This window comes from Diaporthe citri, assembly GCF_014595645.1.
Source record: "Diaporthe citri strain NFHF-8-4 chromosome Unknown scaffold_6, whole genome shotgun sequence".
NCBI classification, from domain to species: domain Eukaryota; kingdom Fungi; phylum Ascomycota; class Sordariomycetes; order Diaporthales; family Diaporthaceae; genus Diaporthe; species Diaporthe citri.
This window is the reverse complement of record NW_025064851.1, coordinates 873,015-891,651: the sequence shown is the minus strand read 5'-3', so window position 1 is coordinate 891,651 and position 18,637 is coordinate 873,015. Positions and strand designations below refer to the sequence as shown.

At 55.4% G+C, this 18,637-nt stretch overlaps 7 protein-coding genes across 7 annotated transcripts; 5 read left to right on the top strand and 2 right to left on the bottom strand.

The window, feature by feature from the left end:
* Window positions 1-461: 461 nt before the first annotated feature.
* Window positions 462-1,565, top strand: INS49_012261 (uncharacterized protein; the record flags this gene model as incomplete). Its single annotated transcript, XM_043172965.1, has 2 exons — window positions 462-669; window positions 1,561-1,565. 2 exons carry the CDS (start codon window positions 462-464, stop codon window positions 1,563-1,565), a joined length of 213 nt encoding a protein of 70 aa, XP_043022262.1.
* Window positions 1,566-1,992: 427 nt separating this feature from the next.
* On the bottom strand, window positions 1,993-3,396 carry INS49_012260 (uncharacterized protein; the record flags this gene model as incomplete). Its single annotated transcript, XM_043172964.1, has 2 exons — window positions 1,993-2,970; window positions 3,154-3,396. 2 exons carry the CDS (start codon window positions 3,394-3,396, stop codon window positions 1,993-1,995), a joined length of 1,221 nt encoding a protein of 406 aa, XP_043022261.1.
* A 3,993-nt stretch (window positions 3,397-7,389) lies between these two features.
* Window positions 7,390-7,638, top strand: INS49_012259 (uncharacterized protein; the record flags this gene model as incomplete). Its single annotated transcript, XM_043172963.1, has 2 exons — window positions 7,390-7,602; window positions 7,636-7,638. The coding sequence occupies 2 exons, from the start codon at window positions 7,390-7,392 to the stop codon at window positions 7,636-7,638; spliced, it is 216 nt and encodes a 71-aa protein (XP_043022260.1).
* A 2,020-nt stretch (window positions 7,639-9,658) lies between these two features.
* INS49_012258 (uncharacterized protein) lies at window positions 9,659-10,598 on the bottom strand (the record flags this gene model as incomplete). Its single annotated transcript, XM_043172962.1, has 3 exons — window positions 9,659-10,284; window positions 10,355-10,499; window positions 10,569-10,598. The coding sequence occupies 3 exons, from the start codon at window positions 10,596-10,598 to the stop codon at window positions 9,659-9,661; spliced, it is 801 nt and encodes a 266-aa protein (XP_043022259.1).
* Window positions 10,599-11,404: 806 nt separating this feature from the next.
* INS49_012257 (uncharacterized protein) lies at window positions 11,405-12,791 on the top strand (the record flags this gene model as incomplete). The annotated part of the gene is made up of 3 exons (XM_043172961.1): window positions 11,405-11,425; window positions 11,536-12,174; window positions 12,309-12,791. The coding sequence occupies 3 exons, from the start codon at window positions 11,405-11,407 to the stop codon at window positions 12,789-12,791; spliced, it is 1,143 nt and encodes a 380-aa protein (XP_043022258.1).
* Window positions 12,792-13,629: 838 nt separating this feature from the next.
* Window positions 13,630-13,916, top strand: INS49_012256 (uncharacterized protein; the record flags this gene model as incomplete). The annotated part of the gene is made up of 2 exons (XM_043172960.1): window positions 13,630-13,803; window positions 13,914-13,916. The coding sequence occupies 2 exons, from the start codon at window positions 13,630-13,632 to the stop codon at window positions 13,914-13,916; spliced, it is 177 nt and encodes a 58-aa protein (XP_043022257.1).
* A 1,304-nt stretch (window positions 13,917-15,220) lies between these two features.
* Window positions 15,221-17,979, top strand: INS49_012255 (uncharacterized protein; the record flags this gene model as incomplete). Its single annotated transcript, XM_043172959.1, has 3 exons — window positions 15,221-15,645; window positions 15,725-17,924; window positions 17,977-17,979. The coding sequence occupies 3 exons, from the start codon at window positions 15,221-15,223 to the stop codon at window positions 17,977-17,979; spliced, it is 2,628 nt and encodes an 875-aa protein (XP_043022256.1).
* Window positions 17,980-18,637: the final 658 nt, after the last annotated feature.

Here is an 18,637-nt window from a genome sequence, read left to right as displayed (position 1 = left end):
GCTGCGTGAATTATCACTGGGAATGGGCTGGATGATATGCAAGACGGATGCAAGCGATGAGAAGAGGAAGAAAGAGACAGACGACACATATGATGGATCAGAAGGCACGGCCAGATGGAGTGAAAGATTCATTTGATTGGTTGGCCGGTTGATTGTGAAGGAGTTTCTTGGGCTCTGGTAAAGGAGAAAGAGACAAAGAGCGCGGCATGGCGGCGTTTTTCTGGTCGTCTTTTGGTCTTTGGTCTTGGTCTGGTCGCTTAGGTAGGTATACCGGGAGGCGGTTCAATATCCTCGCCTCTCTCTCCCGTCAGAAGACTCCTCTCTGCTTCCTCCTACTCCCCCCCTCCCACCCCCCAAACCCATAAACCTTCTCCCCTTTTTCATTTAATGTGAGGGCGGCCCTCGACTCAACTTGAATTCGACTAGACTACACACAAAGCTCTCCTCTCCTGGCTTCCCGGATGGACGGACGGCCCTTTTATTCCCTCTACTACGCGGGCCTGAGGCTCTTCCACTTCCCGGTCGTCTTCATCCTCCTCGAGCTGTCGGTCAAGTGCTTGGCCGTGTTCCTCTGGATCCTCCTCTACCTGGGCTTCTTGTTTTTCCTGCTGTGGCTGGGCCTCGTCGCCCTTGTCGTCTTTGCGTACGCGTACGCTTACGGGCGGGGATGTACGCCTGGGCACATGTGTCTGTGGTGAACGGTCGGCGCGGCGCAGGTTCGGCCGATGATTGACGGGGTGTATGGGATGCGATGGGATGGGATGGGCGTTGAACAGTGTTGGCGGAGCGGCGGCAGGATGGGCTTTTTTACATGGGGCACAAGCAGCGGCTGGGTAAACCGAGGGGACGACGGATGAAGGGGACGCAGGGCTGGAGGGAGCAAATGGGTTCCAAAAGGTTTAGATGGTAGGCGGCTAATGTGCGACAGCACCAACGTCGATAGATAGAGAGGTGGGAGGGGAAAGAAGGGAACAAAAAACATGTATAAAAACAAACAAAATCAGGACTGGATGATATTCATTACAGCAGCAGATTGTGTTTGACATGCGCATCTCCAGCCCTACCGCCATTTATCGCATATCGGCTCCAATAATATTAGAGAAGGACTAATACCTTCATATCTACCTGCCTAACTATACCATCTTAATTAAATGTCTAGAGTGAGACAGCCTCAGGAAGCGTTCGGGCGCAGCAGGTGCGTCTGAATACGCAGACAAAGAGATCTCCTAGCTTGTCTCACCACGCATTATGGAGTATGCCTACGGACATCTGAATGCTCCAAGGTCTGGTTGGAGAGGTTGAGAGACGGGGTAGTGGCAACGTATAAACGACGGCTCTTTTGTTTTTAATCAACATTCATTTAATTTTGAGTTTGGGTATCTGGTTGTATGTATGTCTGTCTACGTATCTGTCCGTCTTTCGACGCCCTGGAGAGTGGTGTGAAAGGTGCTCGACACACCCAGCCAGCATGTACATCCGTACACGGCCACCTTCTGCCATGGTGCGATGACTGTGCGGGTATGAACGAGCACATGTCATGTTCCCGCTGAACCCCGTTAGGTTAGAGAGCAACCCCAACCATTCCAGTCGCTTGCTAAGATGGGTGCGCTCTTGCCATGCTGTGCTGGGTACGCCTTTTGAAATCTGCGGGGGCCAACAGTCGTGAGGGTGACGAGTTTTGTGAGTGGCGTTTATGTATATTTGCGTGTATGGGCTTATATTTCAGCACCAGAGCCAGGAAAAGCAGTAGTCTTCCGATAGCAAGAGGCGGCTCCTACGCTTTATCGGATTCAGGGGAGAAATGCGAGCATACGCGGATGACTTCAGGGCCCGTATGGCCAGGTGTGCTCTTCGGAGAGCTCCCAAGGGAATTCGAGCGGGGGTGTCTCATCTTCCCAGCCCAAGCCATCGGCGCCTTGGAATCGTCGCAACATCGCCATCGCCGCCGCTTCCATTGACATTCTAGAACGGGTGAAGGTCATCTCGTCCCACCTAGTGATCCAGCGAGACCCACCCGCCGTCGTCCAGGTCCCCCCAGTACGAGTCGAGTATCCTCTGCGCGTGGGCGACGAGCCGCGGGCACTTCAGCACGATGCGTCGGAGCGTGTCGTCGCCCCACGCCTCGCGATCGTGTCCTCCGCCTTCGCGTCCTCCATCAGAGGACGCCCGCGCGCCGTGCAGGATCAGGTAGATATAGCTGAAGACGGCGGCGTCGAAGAGCGTCGGGTGCGGCGCGCCGAAGAACCACCCGCTGCCGTCGCCGCCTGGCGGGCCGTCAGCCTCTTCCTCGGCACCGGGGTAGAGCAACGTCTCCAGGGCGTCGAGGGCGCGCCGGGCGTCGGCGTAAATGCGGTCCGGGTCGATGGTCGCGGTCCCGGCCAGGGCCCAGGAGAGCAGGTCGCCCACGTTCCCCGAGAGCTTCCACCCACGACCACCATCAGCCCCCACTGCAGTGGTGGTCGCCTCTGCGGACTTTGCAACCTCCTCCCTGGCGACGGCGCGCACGCGGCGCAGCAGGGCGTCGCGGACGAGCCCGGAGCGGGAGGACGGGTCGACGTACCAGCGGCGCAGGATGGGCTCGTTGGGGGGCGACAGGTACAGGGTGTAGAGCCAGGCGGTGCGCAGGGGCCCGTCGAGGAGGGACTGGTAGGCCTGGCGGCGGCGGGCCTGGGACTGCAGCTGGGGCGTGGGCGCCTGCTGGGTCAGGGTGGGTGGGGGCAGGGCACCGTGCTGGGCCGCGTATGCTTCTAGCCTCGAGGAGGGGATGGGCCGGGTAGCCCTGCCGTCGAGGCGGGCATATTTGTCGGTATTTCGGGGGTTGGTTGTTGTTGTTGTTGTTGTTATTGTCGTCGTCGTCGGCGGGGTGATGGTGGATAGTGCTGGGAGCAGGAAGGGGAGAGCGCCGGTTGGCGAGGCGTGATTTGTTGAGGGTCGGAGGTGGAACTTGACGCCGGCTATTCGGAGGAAGGTCTACCATGTAGTTTTGATCAGCTCGAAGTTACCAAAATGGTGTTGATATTTTGGTGGTGGTGCTCGGGGGCAGAGGGTGAGAGGGCAGGGGCAGGGATCGGAGTGACCGGCATGTGGAGCTCCAAGATAGCTAGCTATAGCTTGAATTGGCGGGACTATGAGGCTGAGAGGCTCAAGACTGACCTGCCACTTGAGACACGAGGGGTTGAAGCTCGGTGCGCCGCGTTCAGCGTCGTGGTGGGTGATGAAGACGTGGGTTGGCAGGTCGGAGGGGCCTGGCGAGCGGCAGGGCAGCTGGTTGGGGCCGTAGGTGACGAGGGGGACGGCATCGAACAGGCGCTGGAGGGGCGTGGGCACCGGTGGGACCCAGCTCCTGTTGCTGCTGGCGCCGCTGCCCGAGGCGGAGGGTGAGGTAGATGTTGTCATGACAGGAGCATTGGAATCGATGGCCTCAGGTACCCAGGTAGTCAGGCCACGGCCGCGGCAACGGAAGCGGCAGCGGCAGATTGCAAGACCTGGAGCGCTGAGCCTTGCTTTGTTGGTATGTCGGAGCGGGCTACGCGACGGACAAAGCTGTTCCGCCCGGGTCAAGGGCCGGGAAGGTCGAGGCTCAGACGGTCAGGCTCAACAAACAAAGGTCGGGCGCCAGAAGGTGGATCCTTGCTGCACGTGTGACGCAGCCCGGCAGCCCGATTGCGAGCAAGGCTAGTGGGCTGTACTGGTATCGGAAGGCTGGGTAATGGGAGGAGGGGTCGGTCGGCGGAGGGGTTAGGCAAGGCTGGTTGGTTGAGAAACTTTGCAGACAAGAGACAATGGTCATGCCTCCAGGCGCCGAGGCCAAGAGAAATTCCAAAAATCGGAATCGAAGGTTCGAACCTTCCAAGGTGTGTCTCGAAGGGGCCTAAGTCGGTGCCAATCGCTACCAATCGCTGCTCCTCCCCCACCTTGCTAGCAGACTTGATCGCGTTTGCAGCTCCCACGCCCCGGCCGCACGTGTGCTGCGAGCCGGCGACGGCGACTCGTGCATCTCCAGATCGTCGGCCCCCGTTTACGTCAGGCTGGCAGGTGTGCAGGCGGGAAGGGTGTCAGGCACTCTGGATGATGCCATTGCCAAGTGACTGACCGACTGGCTGGCTATATTGTGTGTATATGACACAGATAGAAGCGATCATCTGTCTGTCTATCCCTCTCCGTCCCCTCTTCCCCCTCAAGCGCCCAACATGTCCAATTTCGCCGAGCAATGACACGTTCTGTCGCTGGCGGTTGGTTGATCAGATCACGGGACGTTAATGTAGTGTAGAGACGGAAGAGAAAAATTAAATAGTCTTATTTATGCACTCGCAGGTGCAGATGTTCCATTGCCTTACCCATGCGGTTCCATGCAGAGCGGGACATGCAGGTTCTCGCAACCCAGGGGTCCAACTCGGTCCTACTGGGGCCCAATTGAACCCCGGCCCAGAGGGAATTTACACAGTAATTAACGCGAAGGAGAAAAATTCCAGAGGGACCCTGGACCACATCTCACGATGATGGAACTCTAGATGGCGGTGGGACGGCATTAGGCATGAGAGCATGAGCCCACGATCCCGAATATCCCCGGAGAGAACCCGGGATCCTGGTCGGGGGGCCGCTGCCATGTCGCGCATATCGGAACGGTGTCGCGTAGCTAGTTCACCTTGAAATTGCTCTCGTTCTTACTGCTCTCTAATGGTGAGATGTCCCACCGATGCCGCCTTTTCTCTATAGGCGCGGCTGTACTCCCTTTACCCTGCTATGACCTGCCATGCTCCAATGCTTTGTTTTCGCGACACGCCTTCCATACTCCCTTAATGTGCCTCTTGGCGAAATTCAATTCACATCGACAAAATCTCCCCGGAGCTACTCTCCTGTCACATGCAAGGTGCTCTGCAGTTCGCAATGTCGCGAAAGCAGCCTCGAAACTGCCCGGTGAAGCGAGCCCGCCTCGGACTTGACCTTTGACCCCCTTGTGCTTCCCTCCCGTCCATCCCCCTTCCCACCCCCCACCCCCGGGCCTCCAACCCGAATGCTCGGCGATATTGAACAACTCGAGATCATCCCGCTAGTTCGTTGGAGTAGGTTCACAACATAGTCTGCTGAGTAGTAGACAGAGTTAAATAGACTGGTTGAAACAAGGTTCGCGGTTTATCCAGATAGCCCAGAGCAGGGCCGGGGCTGATCAGCATGTGGCCTTTTCCCTTTTTCCGTTGTCCGTCCCTCGGGTCAACTAGCCGCGGCTGCGGGCGCTCTGATTGCCTGATTCGGGTGCGAGGCCATCGTCGATTCGATCCGGTTCGATGCGATGCCTGGCAGTAAGTAGCATAGGTTGCTAGCACTGGCAGTCTCCTCTCTTGACCGAGTCGGTGCTGGCAGGCTGCATGTAGACAGGCCTGCACTCCTGCAGTAGGGACCTACTACGTGCCTGCAGGCCCGGTCGATGAGCTAGATATGTCGTCTGGTGGTATTCCGTGCCTTGCCCTGCCACACCATCTGCACCCCGTCCTCCCTTGGCCGACCACCTACAACACGCAGTCTGCATTGTACAGGAGATACCACAGTAGAATATCTACGCGAGGGTGTATCGGGATGGGCTGATCGACCGCCACCACACAAACCTCCTCCCCACCGGCCAGCCTCAGCCGGCCGGCGTTTCAGCCCACATACAACACAGGCAGACAGGAGGGACATCTGAAGATGTTCCATACATGCAGCAGACTTTGGAGTGGACTCCGTGACAGGCTGCAAGTACGCAGCCAAGCAACATCGTCATGTCGAATGATCCGGACCAAAGACTGGGGTCGCGCGGCAAATCAGAATCTGGGGGTGACGATTGACGACTTACGACTGACGAGTTGACTGTGCCGAGTGGGTACCTCGGTACAAGACAAACGGTATGCCCCCAGGTCTCGGCCGTCCATCGGGAAACAGAAGGTACCTGCGAGTGTGGGGCCCCAGAGCTCTCGTGCTGCAGCTATTGCCGCTTGCAGAAGTGGCAGTCGGTGGCTCTGCGAGCCGTCCATCCGCCGTACCTTCTGATAGGGCCTGCCCGGGCAGGGCACGGAGGTACTTGGCGGGAAGGTACCGTCGGTACGTACCTCCCTCTACCGCTTGTACTTGCGAGAATTCGAGTGCACTCGACTCGAGTCAAATGCCCGAACCGGAACCTGAAGCTGATATCGAGGGTATGAGTGAGTGAGTGTGTGTGTGTGTGTGAGTGCATCCGTCACGAACTAGCGACTTGGCCTATCCGCGGCCGCCTGTCATGGATGGGCCTTTGTGCGAGGCAGTCCAGTCCGTCAGTCTGAGTGTCAGTGTGGCTGTCAGCATCAGCACGAAAGATCTTACGTAGGTAGATCCAAAAGGAAGGAAACGATGATGATTCTCGAGAAAATTCCAAACGAGGCTCCACCACACACTCTCTGTCTATCTCTCTTCGCGCTTTCGCCTTTTCCACACTCTCGCACTCACACGATCGGACCCAGACCAAGACCCAGAAACCAGGACAGGACAGCCAGCACCGGGAAGGTACAAGGCAGGGCAGGGCAGGGCAGGCAAGGCCAGGCCAGGCATCGTCACAACTCGGCATCGTCCGACCCCCACTTTGCCTCGGCGAAATACCGTATCACAGTCTCCCACCTACCGTCTTTCGCTCGAACCGTCAGAGCTGTATGAGACGAGGCGAGGCGAGGCGAGGCCTGAATCTGAACCTGAAGTGATCCTGGATTGGGAACTTCACTCTCCGACCTTTCTCCAATCTCGTCTCGCTCGGCCTGTCCCATATTCACTCGGTCGGTCGGTCAATCAACCAGTCAATCAATCCAAATATATCACCCCAGCCGCCAGCCCGCCTCGGCCCATTCGTCCACACACCTTCTACTCTTTTCTCTTTCTGCTCCCTCGCTTTGTTCCCTTCCCCCATCCTCCATTCTCCAATCCCCCATATTCCTCGAAACCCGCCTGGTCCACCCTGATCTGCCTCTGTCTTCTTCCTCTCTGCCATTCCGGAAAAACAAGACGAGCCTTCAAGGTTACCCTCCACTGCGTGTTATCGTCGGCGAACTGAGTGACGGCATACCTGCTTACTCGCATGCAAACGCACGCCTTTGCGCATACTCGAATAAGTCGCAGCCTTGTCTCCAAGCCTGCTGCTGCCTACCGCTGCCACCACCACACATCCTCTCCCCCAAGACCACTCGCACGACCAACTGATTCGGTCTCCGAGCGATAAGGACATTTCCTCGCATCCTTTCGTCCAACTTGCTCGGTGATTCATCATCATCACCCTCAGCAGCCCATAGCGATCACGACCGGCTTATCTCTATCTACCTCCCTATCGCACGCCTCCCAAGATAGCCGCCACCATCTAAACACTCTCCAAATTCAATACCGCCGCCGCCAAAAATGGACGCCCCACTATCCTCACCCACACAACGCACCCAGACTGCAGCCTCTCACTGGCCCCAGGCCGCGACAAAGGGCTATTCCGCCTCAGCCCCCGCCGTCGCCCCGCGCCAGCAGTCAAAGCAGGCCGCTGCCCCTCCCTCCACCGACGCTTTCCTCAAGGACTTCACCCTCGTCGCCGAGGCTGCAAAACGCGCTCAGGTCGCTGTCATGGTGAGGGACTTTGAGAACATCGGATTGTCATAGTAACCGAATCATTCGCCGAGCCAGAGCATGCTACTCCTCTGTTCTTACTTTCTTACACATCTCTCCTCATACAAGGGAACAAGTTTCATGCGGCGGAGGTGTGGGGGAGTTTACGGGATGGGATGACATTCGCATGATTTGGCTGGATTGTGGGAGAGGTCTTTGTTTCCTCCTTCCTAATTCATTTGGGCCGGGAAACTTCCATCCAACTTTTCGGGGACCTCGTCGGGCCACCCGATCCGGTCAGCCAAACCGGGGTCGCGAATTTCCCTCGCATCTGCACTCAGGGTCCTTTCGGCTCCACCACCATATGGCCACTCGCATACCAGGGCCAGGGGCCGTGGAGCGCAGACCATCTTTTTGACGCAGAGCCGCGGTGGGCGTGTGTGCCCCTGCAACACACTCGCGAGATCATCCTATCAGCCAGCCTAGCCGATCAAAAGGCGCTCTGTCGTTGTACCCGACGAAGCAGTCTTATTCTAGGGTCAAATCGGCACCACTGCTCATCTTGTGTCGGACACTCGGTATGTCATACTCCGGAGGGTTAGTGACTCCACGTCCGTGCACACAAGGTAGCAGCCAGAGGCAGGCCCGTACTTGAAACCAGCGGCATTGGAGAGGACAATCGTGATTTTCGATTAGAGTGTGTGGAAGAGACAAGATACATGGATCTGGGGCGGCTCAGACACACGGGGTATAGTACACGAGGGCGCATCGGGTCAGCAGCATTTACAACGACGACAACAACATTGAAGAAGGCGTACGGGAGTTGGTGGATTTTAGGGGCTTCCGGGAAAGAGGCAAGGCACTGCATCGATATCCCTCCTCAGTATGTTTGTTTAGTTTTCCCCCCGACAAGACACACGTTGCCATCACCACGGCGCCACCCCTCTGCGACCGTTCTTCCCGTGGCGACATGGGCGGTGATGCACTTGTGAAAGGGACTTGGTTCCTGCGATCTTGACACGGGACGATTTGCGATCTGGGCCAGGAGGGGAGGGATGTGGCGGACGGGCAAGGCTGGTTCTCGGCATGCCGTGTCTCGATGCGTCTCGTCTGCCAGGCTGCCTCCCAGCCCATGCCCAAGTGTATCCGCCACACATACACTTCAGCGCCCTTCCCCGTCACCCTCCGGCATTGTTCCCCATGGAGGACGCGACGGATGGACGGTGGTCGCGGCCCGTGGCGGATGGCCCCTCCTCCAGAGCAGAGAAAGATATCCTTATATTAGAGTTAAATGGAAAGCCGTCGGTGGTGAGAATCCACCCGACTCACTACCTCACTATTACCCTAACCGTCCTGCAATTTTTTTGCCGCCTGATTTTTATGGATTTCAGGCTGAAAGTTCATGTGATTTTGAGACGGGGACACCGTTCTGAATGCCACATCTGTGTGTCTTATATATGTGCTATACCCTTATCCCTTTCTTATCTCACATCCAGTTTCGGCCAGGCCATTGCGAGATCACTCCCTGCAAAGGACGACCTACCGCTACAAACATAAATGGTGGCGTGCCTGTGTCTCATTGCACCACATGACGTACGTACCCTGTAGGCATGTATACATGTGTTCACAGAGTGCGATATTTGAACTGGCAGGTACGTACATGCATTCGGGCTCAGTGGGTAAATACGCGAATGGAGCGCCCGTATATGGCGGGGGCATATATGTATACATATACAGATGCGTAACCTGTGAAACGCGTTCGCCGCTTCTTGGGTACCTGCCTCTCCCGCGTCCGTCGCACAGCGGGCGGGTTGAATGGCAGACCATGTGTTTCCTTGCTGCTTGGTCATACGCGCAGACACACACACACACACACACACACACATACATACACCCTGCGTCCCGTCTCTTCTCACTCAACCCCAGGCTTCGGACCGTTCATTTCAGGTTCGCAAATTCCGACGTCGCGCCCAAGCAGCCGCCTATACCCACCCGCCCACGACGCGACCACCACCACCACCACCACCCAGCCTCCTGCGCGCAGCCTCCCCCTTGACAGACGCGACAACTTCGCCCCTCACAGCCTGGCGAGCAAGCTCACGCCCCCATCGAGCGCGAGGGTGGCCCCGTTGACAAACGCGCCGGCCCGCCCGCACAGGAACAGGCACGCGCCGGCCGCATCCTGCGGGGTGCCGATGCGGCCGAGGGGGTTGGCCTCGGCGATGGCGTCGCCGGCCGAGGCGAGCACGGCGCGCATCATCTTGGACGGGAACGGCCCGCACGCGAGGGTGTTGACGGTGACGCCCCTCGGGCCCAGGGCCACCGCCAGCGTGCGGGTGAGGTGGTGCAGCCCGGCCTTGGAGGCGCTGTACGCATAATTCTCCATCGTGGGGACGCGGAGGGCATCGATGCTGCCGATGTTGATAATGCGCGAGGGCGAGGCCGAGCCCCCCTTCTTCTCCAGCAGCGGGATGAGCAGCTGCGTCAGGGTGAAGACGCGCTGCAGGTTGAGGGTCAGCAGCTTCGTCCAGGCGGCGTCCGGGTGCGTCTCGAGGGGCTCGCCCCACGCCGCGCCCGAGTTGTTGACCAGCACGTCGAGGCCGGCGGGCTCGCGCTTGGACAGCTCCGCGGCGAGGCTCTTGCAGGCGTCTAGGGACTGCAGGTCCGCGGGAAGGGAGGAGGCGCTGCCGCCTGAGGGCTTGCCTGGTTGTCTGGCGTGAGTGGGATGGTTGTTACAGGGGGGGGATGAACGGTGGTGATGTGATGTGCATACCTAGGGCCGTGAGCTCCTCGGCGGCCTGGTCGCATGCCTTGCCGTCCCGCGAGGAAATGTAGACCTTTGCCCCGTTGGCGACGAAGCCCTCGGAGATCATTCGGCCAATTCCTTTGGCTCCTCCTGTCACCAGGACGACCTTGCCCTGTGGTGGTGGTGGTGGTGTGTCAGCCAGGGGCGCGCTCTCTCACATGCCGAGCTCGGTCTCACTGACCTTGACATCAAACAAGCTGTTCACATCCATGATGTTCTGGTGTGACGGTGAAGACCGTGGTGGATTGGATTTCTTCAAACAGGAAAATATGTTGTATAAAGGTGTTCAGGTCAGTCTAAGGTTGGACATGTGTCCTGTCCTGTGCTGGTAGTTCCTCATCGTACGTGGGTGTCGTTGCTTGTCACCAAGTAGATAATCATCCGGCGTCTGAGCCGAGGTATCTTTTGTGGCCCACCATCCCTGTCGCAGCGGGCCTTCAGGGATACGGCCTCTATTTCCTTTTCCCGGATCACGGCCGTGATGCATTTCAATTCGCCCTGACAAGACGACTTATTTTGCTGTACTCACTGAGGATGTCACATATCAGAGGTGAATCAAGGGCATCATTTACTGTTTGGCAGTAAGGTAAGATGCAGGTTTAGATGTTGACGTCCGTCAAGGGCAGGGATGGCTGTTGCGGGAGGAGGCCCTGAATGACAAAGGTGGGTCCGAGCTGCCGCGTTCAGCAATGATTCATCGCCGATTTCTCCTCGACATCGCCGACCGTTTGCCAAACACTACCCAATAAAACCAATTGCCCCATATACCAGCACCGGCTCAGCAATTGGGATCCTCTTAATTGCATTCTGTGGCACGGTTGAGAAACTCACTAGCCGGCATCAAGTCATCTGGGATTGAACGTGAAGGCGCGACCAGACCATCACGAGACCGCCTCATGTTGGGGCACATCATTGTCTCTTCTTCGATCAAGACTAAAAGAGCATCGGGGCCATTTGTGCCTTGCTGCCTGAGTAGGTACCTGTGAGATTTTCGTCTGTCTCCTGTCTCTTTCCGCCATGTCTACCCCAAGCCTGCAGGTAAGCTATCGAGCCGTCTTCTTTTCTTCTTGGTACAATCCATTATCTGGCCTGCGTCATTCAAGCCGCCGCCAGCATCGTCTTTGGATCATATTTCTTTTCTCTCCAAGATGGCCGTCAAGGCCATTATGCCCGGCCATTCAGGCCCCCTGAGATTTCCCGCGGATTTTCTGGCTGATGACCTCCAGGACCATTTCAAAGACAAGTCCGTCCAGGAGCATGGTCCGTTATGGGACCAGCTGTGGCAGCAGCAAAGAACCAGCTGGGACCGGGGCGGGCCCAGCCTCGCTCTCCACGAGACCCTCACGACCTATCCTGAGCTCTTTGACGGCACGTATCCCGATCTTGGGCTGCTCAGCGATTTCGTTAGCCATGAAACTGGCCAGTCTTCTTCCTACGCGACCGCTCCAGCTATGGCACCGAGGAAGAAGGCACTGGTGCCCGCTTGCGGCAGGGGTTACGATGCTGTGCTCCTCGCCAAGGTATTCGGGTACGACGTCATCGGGCTGGAGATCTCGTCGTCTGCCCTGGACGCCGCCAGGCAATATTTGAATGGCGTCGACGAGATGCTACAGGCACATCAGACACAGCGGAAGCACTCCGTTGAAGACAACCCCGCCATGCGCTTTTGGGTCGAGAATAAGAGCCCATCTCCAGGACGCGTCCATTGGGTATCTGGAGACTTCTTCTCAGACGACTGGCTGGTCGATGCTGGCACTGAGCAATTTGATCTCATTTTCGATTACACTGTGAGGCTCTCCCAGTTTCTGAAAACACCTCCAACTCCATTTCGATTGCGTTGTCCGGGTCATTCATTAGGCTCCTTTGCCTCAATCTTGTGCTCAGGGATATGTCCATTTTCACAGTGTTGACCGATTCTCAGTTCTTCTGCGCAATTCCGCCCTCGTCCCGCCCGCAATGGGCCGCACGAATGCAGCAGCTTCTCGCTCAGCCCAGCGGCAGACTGGTCTGCCTGGAATTCCCCACCGGCAAGCATCCATCGACCGGTGGCCCTCCCCACAGCGCAGCCTTTTGGTTCTATCAGCTGCATCTTTCCAATCCTGGGAACGACCAGGTCATCACCTACGGCGAAAAGAAAGACTCCGCTTCGCAGGACCCTGGAAGAGATATCGATCAAGCACAGAAGGAATGGACCATAAACGCCACCGCCGGCACATCCACTGGTCCAGGACTCGCCATGATAGTCCGCTTCAAACCAAATGTAACCCACGAGTCTGGCCAGAGCTACCAAGGCTCGTTCGGTCGAGACTGGGTCTCTATCTGGGGTCATTCTCTAGGCAGTGGGCTGCTAAAACCGGGGACAACATCTGAGGGTTCCAAAGAGCAGGTGGAGAAGGATGGCTAGGAAGCCACTTCTGTCTTAGCACCCAGACTTCGTCACGCGTAGACCCGTTGTACGGGAATATACGTACAGGACACTTTTCTTCCACAGTCAAAGATGGAAGCCACGGCCGATAATACTCGTCCATTGGCGCCCCCGGACACGAAAGTGTGGTGGATCAGGATGATCGGGTAGTCCGGAATCAAATCCTTTCATCAACATTCTATCATTAGACAGCCTCTAGTGCGATTACTCGTTACCACAGAGCCTGTGGTGATTAGCGTCCAAGGACAGATTTATATGGGCGCGGTCAATCGCCTTGAGACATCCACCGCTATAAGCCATGGCACGGAAGCAGGACACAATCCCGTCGCCCGCCGGCCGAAACGTCTTCGTCCAGACACTCAGGACTGCGCCAACGAGCAATATTCTGCTGCCAATTACAAACGTCCTCTACATGAAATTGACAGTGGTCGTAGTCGGAGCCAACAAGCCCAGGACTATGAATCGGATAATATTTGTGACTATTCAGGTGACGAGGATCATGTGAAGACAGAGACAACCGGCAGCCGAAACGTGGAGAAGCATCAGAACAGCGGCATTCACGACAAAACCGGGACCACCTCTCAAGTATACGACCCAACTGGACTAGATCATCGAGCCTCGAAAAGGGCCCGGCTCGGCTCAGTATTCACTGAGCCTGCCAGATCTATTCTGTGCACGGCAGGTGAGAGCAGGGGTCGGGTCCTGAAGAGGGCACAGTTTGATGTGGACAACAGCACAATGCCAGTCTCTAGAGCGAACACATCAGACTCGGAGGCGATGTGTAGCCGATTTACGAGCACGGCCCAGCTCTACGAAGATGACACTGGCCATGCCGGCGAAGGATCTACACCTGGAAACTCAGCTGCAGGCAGCCTCCCGGGAAGCGGATGTAATGTGTCTGGTGCTGGTTGGCGCGGCCGCTTGTGGTGTCGTACACGCTTTCAGGGAGACCTTTGAAGTATACACGCCGTCATTTGAGGCCAGGGTGATTGTCAGTGAGGCTGTACGGCTGTATGGAGAATGTGTTATCAAGAAATGATGACGGAAGGCTTGTTTCCGACACACCATGGACTTTGGTGATTATTACTAACACGGGCCAAGTAGAAAGACAGTATACTGGTTGTGTTCGAATCGATACTCGTGTGAAAGCAACTGGAGTAGATACCATGCCAAACGATGGTATGGACCGAGAGGGTTTACGTATAGGCACGCTTCTGTGTCACGAAGCAAGAAGGCCCAGTGTCTAGGTGCGTCAAGATCACGCTACTTCCAACGGCAAGCATTTGTGTGTCACTAGAATTATTACATATCAATACTGCTAGGGCAGCGGAATGCTGAATGTAGAGGGCTCGTTATTTGTTACACATTGACTGCAGGTGGGCAGTGCCTGCACGTCGGAGCTGAATGAGAAGCCATATGCAGCTGACAACATTGCAGTGCTTAGGGTCGTGCCTGCCTGCTGACCTGGCTCATTTTCTCCCCTCATCAAGACTTCTCCCTTCACGAGCTCTTTCCGCACTCGCCTATTCGGTGTTCCAATCAACTTCTGAAAACTTTTCCCTTGACATATTCAGCGCTGCTCGAACCGAAACAACAAGACGGTGTCTTGTACCACTGTACATGCAGCGAGATTGTCAAAAGGTCAGAACTACAGAACATCCAGAGTACAACGCAGTATTGTATTACTGTGCCCGTCAAGACCTCCGGATGGGCCACCTTCGTCCCTCCAAGTGCCCCGCCCCGAGCCCTCCTCCCCCGGCCTCCTCTGCCGGATTTCTGCTTCAGTCAAGCAGGAACTAGAGCTCCATATTTTTAAGAGTCCTAGCTAGGGAGATTCTCTCCTCTACCCATCAATACAACTAATTCTTCTCAACTACTTATAGACTGAGTAGGTACCAACTCCCTTCTACAATTCTTGTTCGGATCACCTGCAATCATGTTGTCTCGCCTCCGTCTTCATCAGCCTATTGCGGCACCCCGCAATCTAAGCTCCGTATCGGCATCGCGCCATCAGCTGCTGCTGAAGATCTACAAGCCGTTTGCTGATCTTGGTAAGGGCAGCCCTGAGTGCATGGAGCTGGATAGGGATGGAAATCATTCTCGGGAACCCAACGCTAATCTGCCCATGGCTTTCTTCTTAGGCGCCGATCCTCTTTCAAAGCGTTGGACCAGAGAATATATCGCCAGCCGGCTCAACACAACACAACGAACAGACCTAAACCTTTCCCATAGCCGAAGCGCCGAGTAGATACGAGCTGGCGACCACTTCTGCGAGCCGTTTTGTTCTGGAATTAAGACGGCACCTTACGCTGTTGCACTAGAGCGGAATTACCAAAAGCCCAGAACTCGAGAATAACTCTGGTGGAACACAGTGCAGTCTTGTATAGCTGTGCCATCACAAGCAGAGGATGGATCCCCTATCTGCCATAGGCGTCGCCTCCGCAATTGTGGCCTTCGTGGATTTCTCATGGAATCTTATCACCGGGACTTGGGAGATCTATCACTCCCTGGACGGAGTCGCCACTGAAAACGCCCGCCTTGAAGATGTGACGGACGATCTGGAGTTGCTTACGCAGGCATTGGAGGCAGACTTCCCCGTCAAAATAAAGGCAGAGAAGAATATACAACGTCTTGCCAAAGACTGCAGGGAAGATGCGAAGACCCTCAAAGACTTGCTCGATGAAATGAAAGCGCCTGGGAGAAGACGGTTGTTTTGGAAAAGCTTGAACGCGAAGTGGAAAAACATTCTGAAAAAGGATGAAGTAGCCCGGCTGAAGTCCCAGCTTCAAGAAAGTCGCGCCGAAATTCAGCTGAATCTCACTGCTATACTAAGGTAATCCAGCACTTGAGTCGGCTCCATCATATAGTAGGACACTTTTGGAATGATACACTAATCATACCTCCCTGCTTAGGGAAGACCAATCAGCTATCGGTCTCCAAATCACGAGGATTGAACAAGATTGCAATTACTTGAAGACCGAACAATCAAGACAGCTCAAGAAGCTTCGAGTTGAATTGCTGGACTTGTTGGAGGAACTCGTCAAATCCAACCAACAGCCCACTCCGGCGCAGCTTGACATTTCTCGGCAGCTTCAAGAAATGCAGTCCTTGATCACCATCATACCAATGCAACACCGTGTTTTACGTCATCTCATACCTGATGAAATAGTCTCTCGTCGGGACCAGATTCTTGAGGCTGACCCCGACACCTGCCGCTGGGTTCTCGAGCCTGTGGAAGGGGACCAGGACTATCGGAAAGAGGTCCGCAGCCGTTTCACCAGCTGGCTGAGGACTGGCAACAACGTTCTCCATATCTCCGGCAACCCGGGAGCAGGCAAGTCCACCCTGATGAAATTTATCGGCGGAAACCCGAGGGCTCGGGAGGAATTGAGAGCATGGGCTGGCAACAGACAACTCATTTTCGGCCAGTTCTACTTCTGGGCTGCTGGCTCAGATTCACAGCGAAGACTCCCAGGCATGTTCAGATCGCTACTTTTCCAAGTCTTGAGTCAACACCCAGGCCTGATTGAGCACGTGTTCCCTCGCCAGTTCAAACAGATCATGACGTCTCGATTCCATTTCGATGCTTCGGTGGAGAAGTTTCAAGATTTCAGCAGCAAGCAAATAGAAGAGGCGTTTGATCTCCTTCTCAACAAGATAGACAAATCTGACCATAGGATTTGTTTCCTGATCGACGGCCTTGATGAGAGCGAAGGTGGGGATTTGGATCATGAGGTCTTGGCGGAGAGATTGAAGGCTTGGACAACTGGAGAGAATATCAAGCTCCTGGTCAGTTCTCGGCCGTGGCGTTCATTCCTGACAGTATTCACGGCCCATCCGACTCTGCACTTGCACGAGCTCAATCGCTCAGATATCAGGACCTACGCCATCCGCCAGTTGGAGCAGGACCGAGATGCTCGCCAGATCGGGGCTTACCTGATGAAGAAGACCATTGTAGATATCGTTGTGGAGCTCGTTGGCCAGGCGCAAGGCATTTTTCTCTGGGCACATCTCGTCATCGACACTGTGCGACAAGGTATCCGCCACCGATACTCTGCCGATCTGCTCAAAGCGAAATTGCGAGAGTATCCCTCCGACCTCGATGACTTGGACGACGCGTTGCGGGAGCCAATCGAGAAGAGTCCCATCGACAGGAAATTGTCCAACCGTATGCTTCTCCTTGCCGCCGCTGCACCAAAAGACTTCCCCTTATTTACCCTGTCATTTTCCTGGCTGCCTGAGGTTGACGAATCTGGACTACTGGACCCGAGCTTCCCACCATCGACAAAGTGTCGGCCATACTCGGAGCAAGATCTCGTAGAAAGGTTACAATGTGTTGCCGAGCGTGTTAAGGGACTGGCAAGAGGCTTGCTTGAGATTACGGAAGCGCCGAAAAGTCTATTTGTGCCACCGGAAGTCAGGTTCTGCCACCGGACAGCCCGGGACTACCTGGTCAACAACCCGAAGCGGTACGCGGTCTTGGAAGAGTCTTGGCCAGATTTTCACCAGTCAGATCCTTACGGACGCATCTATCTGGCATACCTGATCTACTCCAGAATCTCCAAAAGAAATATGGAGCTAGACTATTATCTGAACAGGTCATTCTGTCGGAGTTTCAGTCTCGACACTATCAGCAAGTTTGAAACTCCATTGCAGCCACTCCTCACTCCTATGTGGAGAGATGGTGATAGTGGGTCCGGTTCTCAAGACAACAGCCATAATGAGCCGGTATCGTTCTTGCAGTACGCAGCTTACTGCAGGCTGGACCCCTTTGTGCTCTCTGAGGTCGGCAAAATTCCCAGGGTCCACCCACGAACAGCAGGAGCGAACGTCCTCATCGCCTCCATGTACTTCGCTTTGAAGAGAAAAGACGAAAACTACGATTTGGCTTTAGGCTTGCTCCGAAGCTATGTGACCAAAGACAGCATGGCTGAAGACGAAATGGTTGTGGCTCACGTACAAGTGGATCATGGCTATTCGAAAGACCAGGAGATATCATTACCTGTGTGGGTTACTGCTTTGATCCTCGGTCTTGAGAATATTACGAGTGACTTATCTCAAGGACTACTCGGCGGGAAGGACAGATGCTGCGTCAACCATTCGCTTGTGAAGGTATGCCGTATACTGGTTGAACTCGGCATAGAGCTCGGCCAGAGTGTTTCAGTAACTGTAGTATTGCGAACAAGCCGCTCCGTTCAGGACAGCGGAGGGTATCCTCGTCATGTCGACTACACACAGAGAACCTTCAGTGCTGCCCAGCTTTTGGAGTGGGCGGAGCGAACCCCTTCCAATCTAAGAGTTGTGAATTTTAATGGCTATAAGGTCAAGGACACATTTCAGCCTCTAACTGACGATTGGGAAATGGGCTCATTAGAGAATTCCTTTGGTGGCAACACTGATAGATACTGGATTGATTCATGGCGATGGGATCCGTCAACTTCGTCTGTTGCCACAGAATACTGGTATGGGCGGTTCGACTGCAGGATTTTCTAGTCCTTTAATTAATCCCATGGGATATTTTACTGTCAACAACATGACGGCGCAATGAAATCTGCTTTGCACAACCATAGACCAAGCCTCGCTCCTAGACGATAAACATTTGGTCACTGAAATAGAGATAAGCACACATTGCCAGACGAAAGTATCACAATTCTATCACCTCTTAAAAAGGACCCATGCAGACGATGGTAATCCCCAATTTTGGGCATGCCTTGACCAGTGTAGACTGAACAACTGCTTCCCACTTCCCCTACCCCCCGCCCGCCCCAACAGGATAATCCCTCAGGCTTAAACTTCTACGTAGATTAATTCGTGATAGGACTACC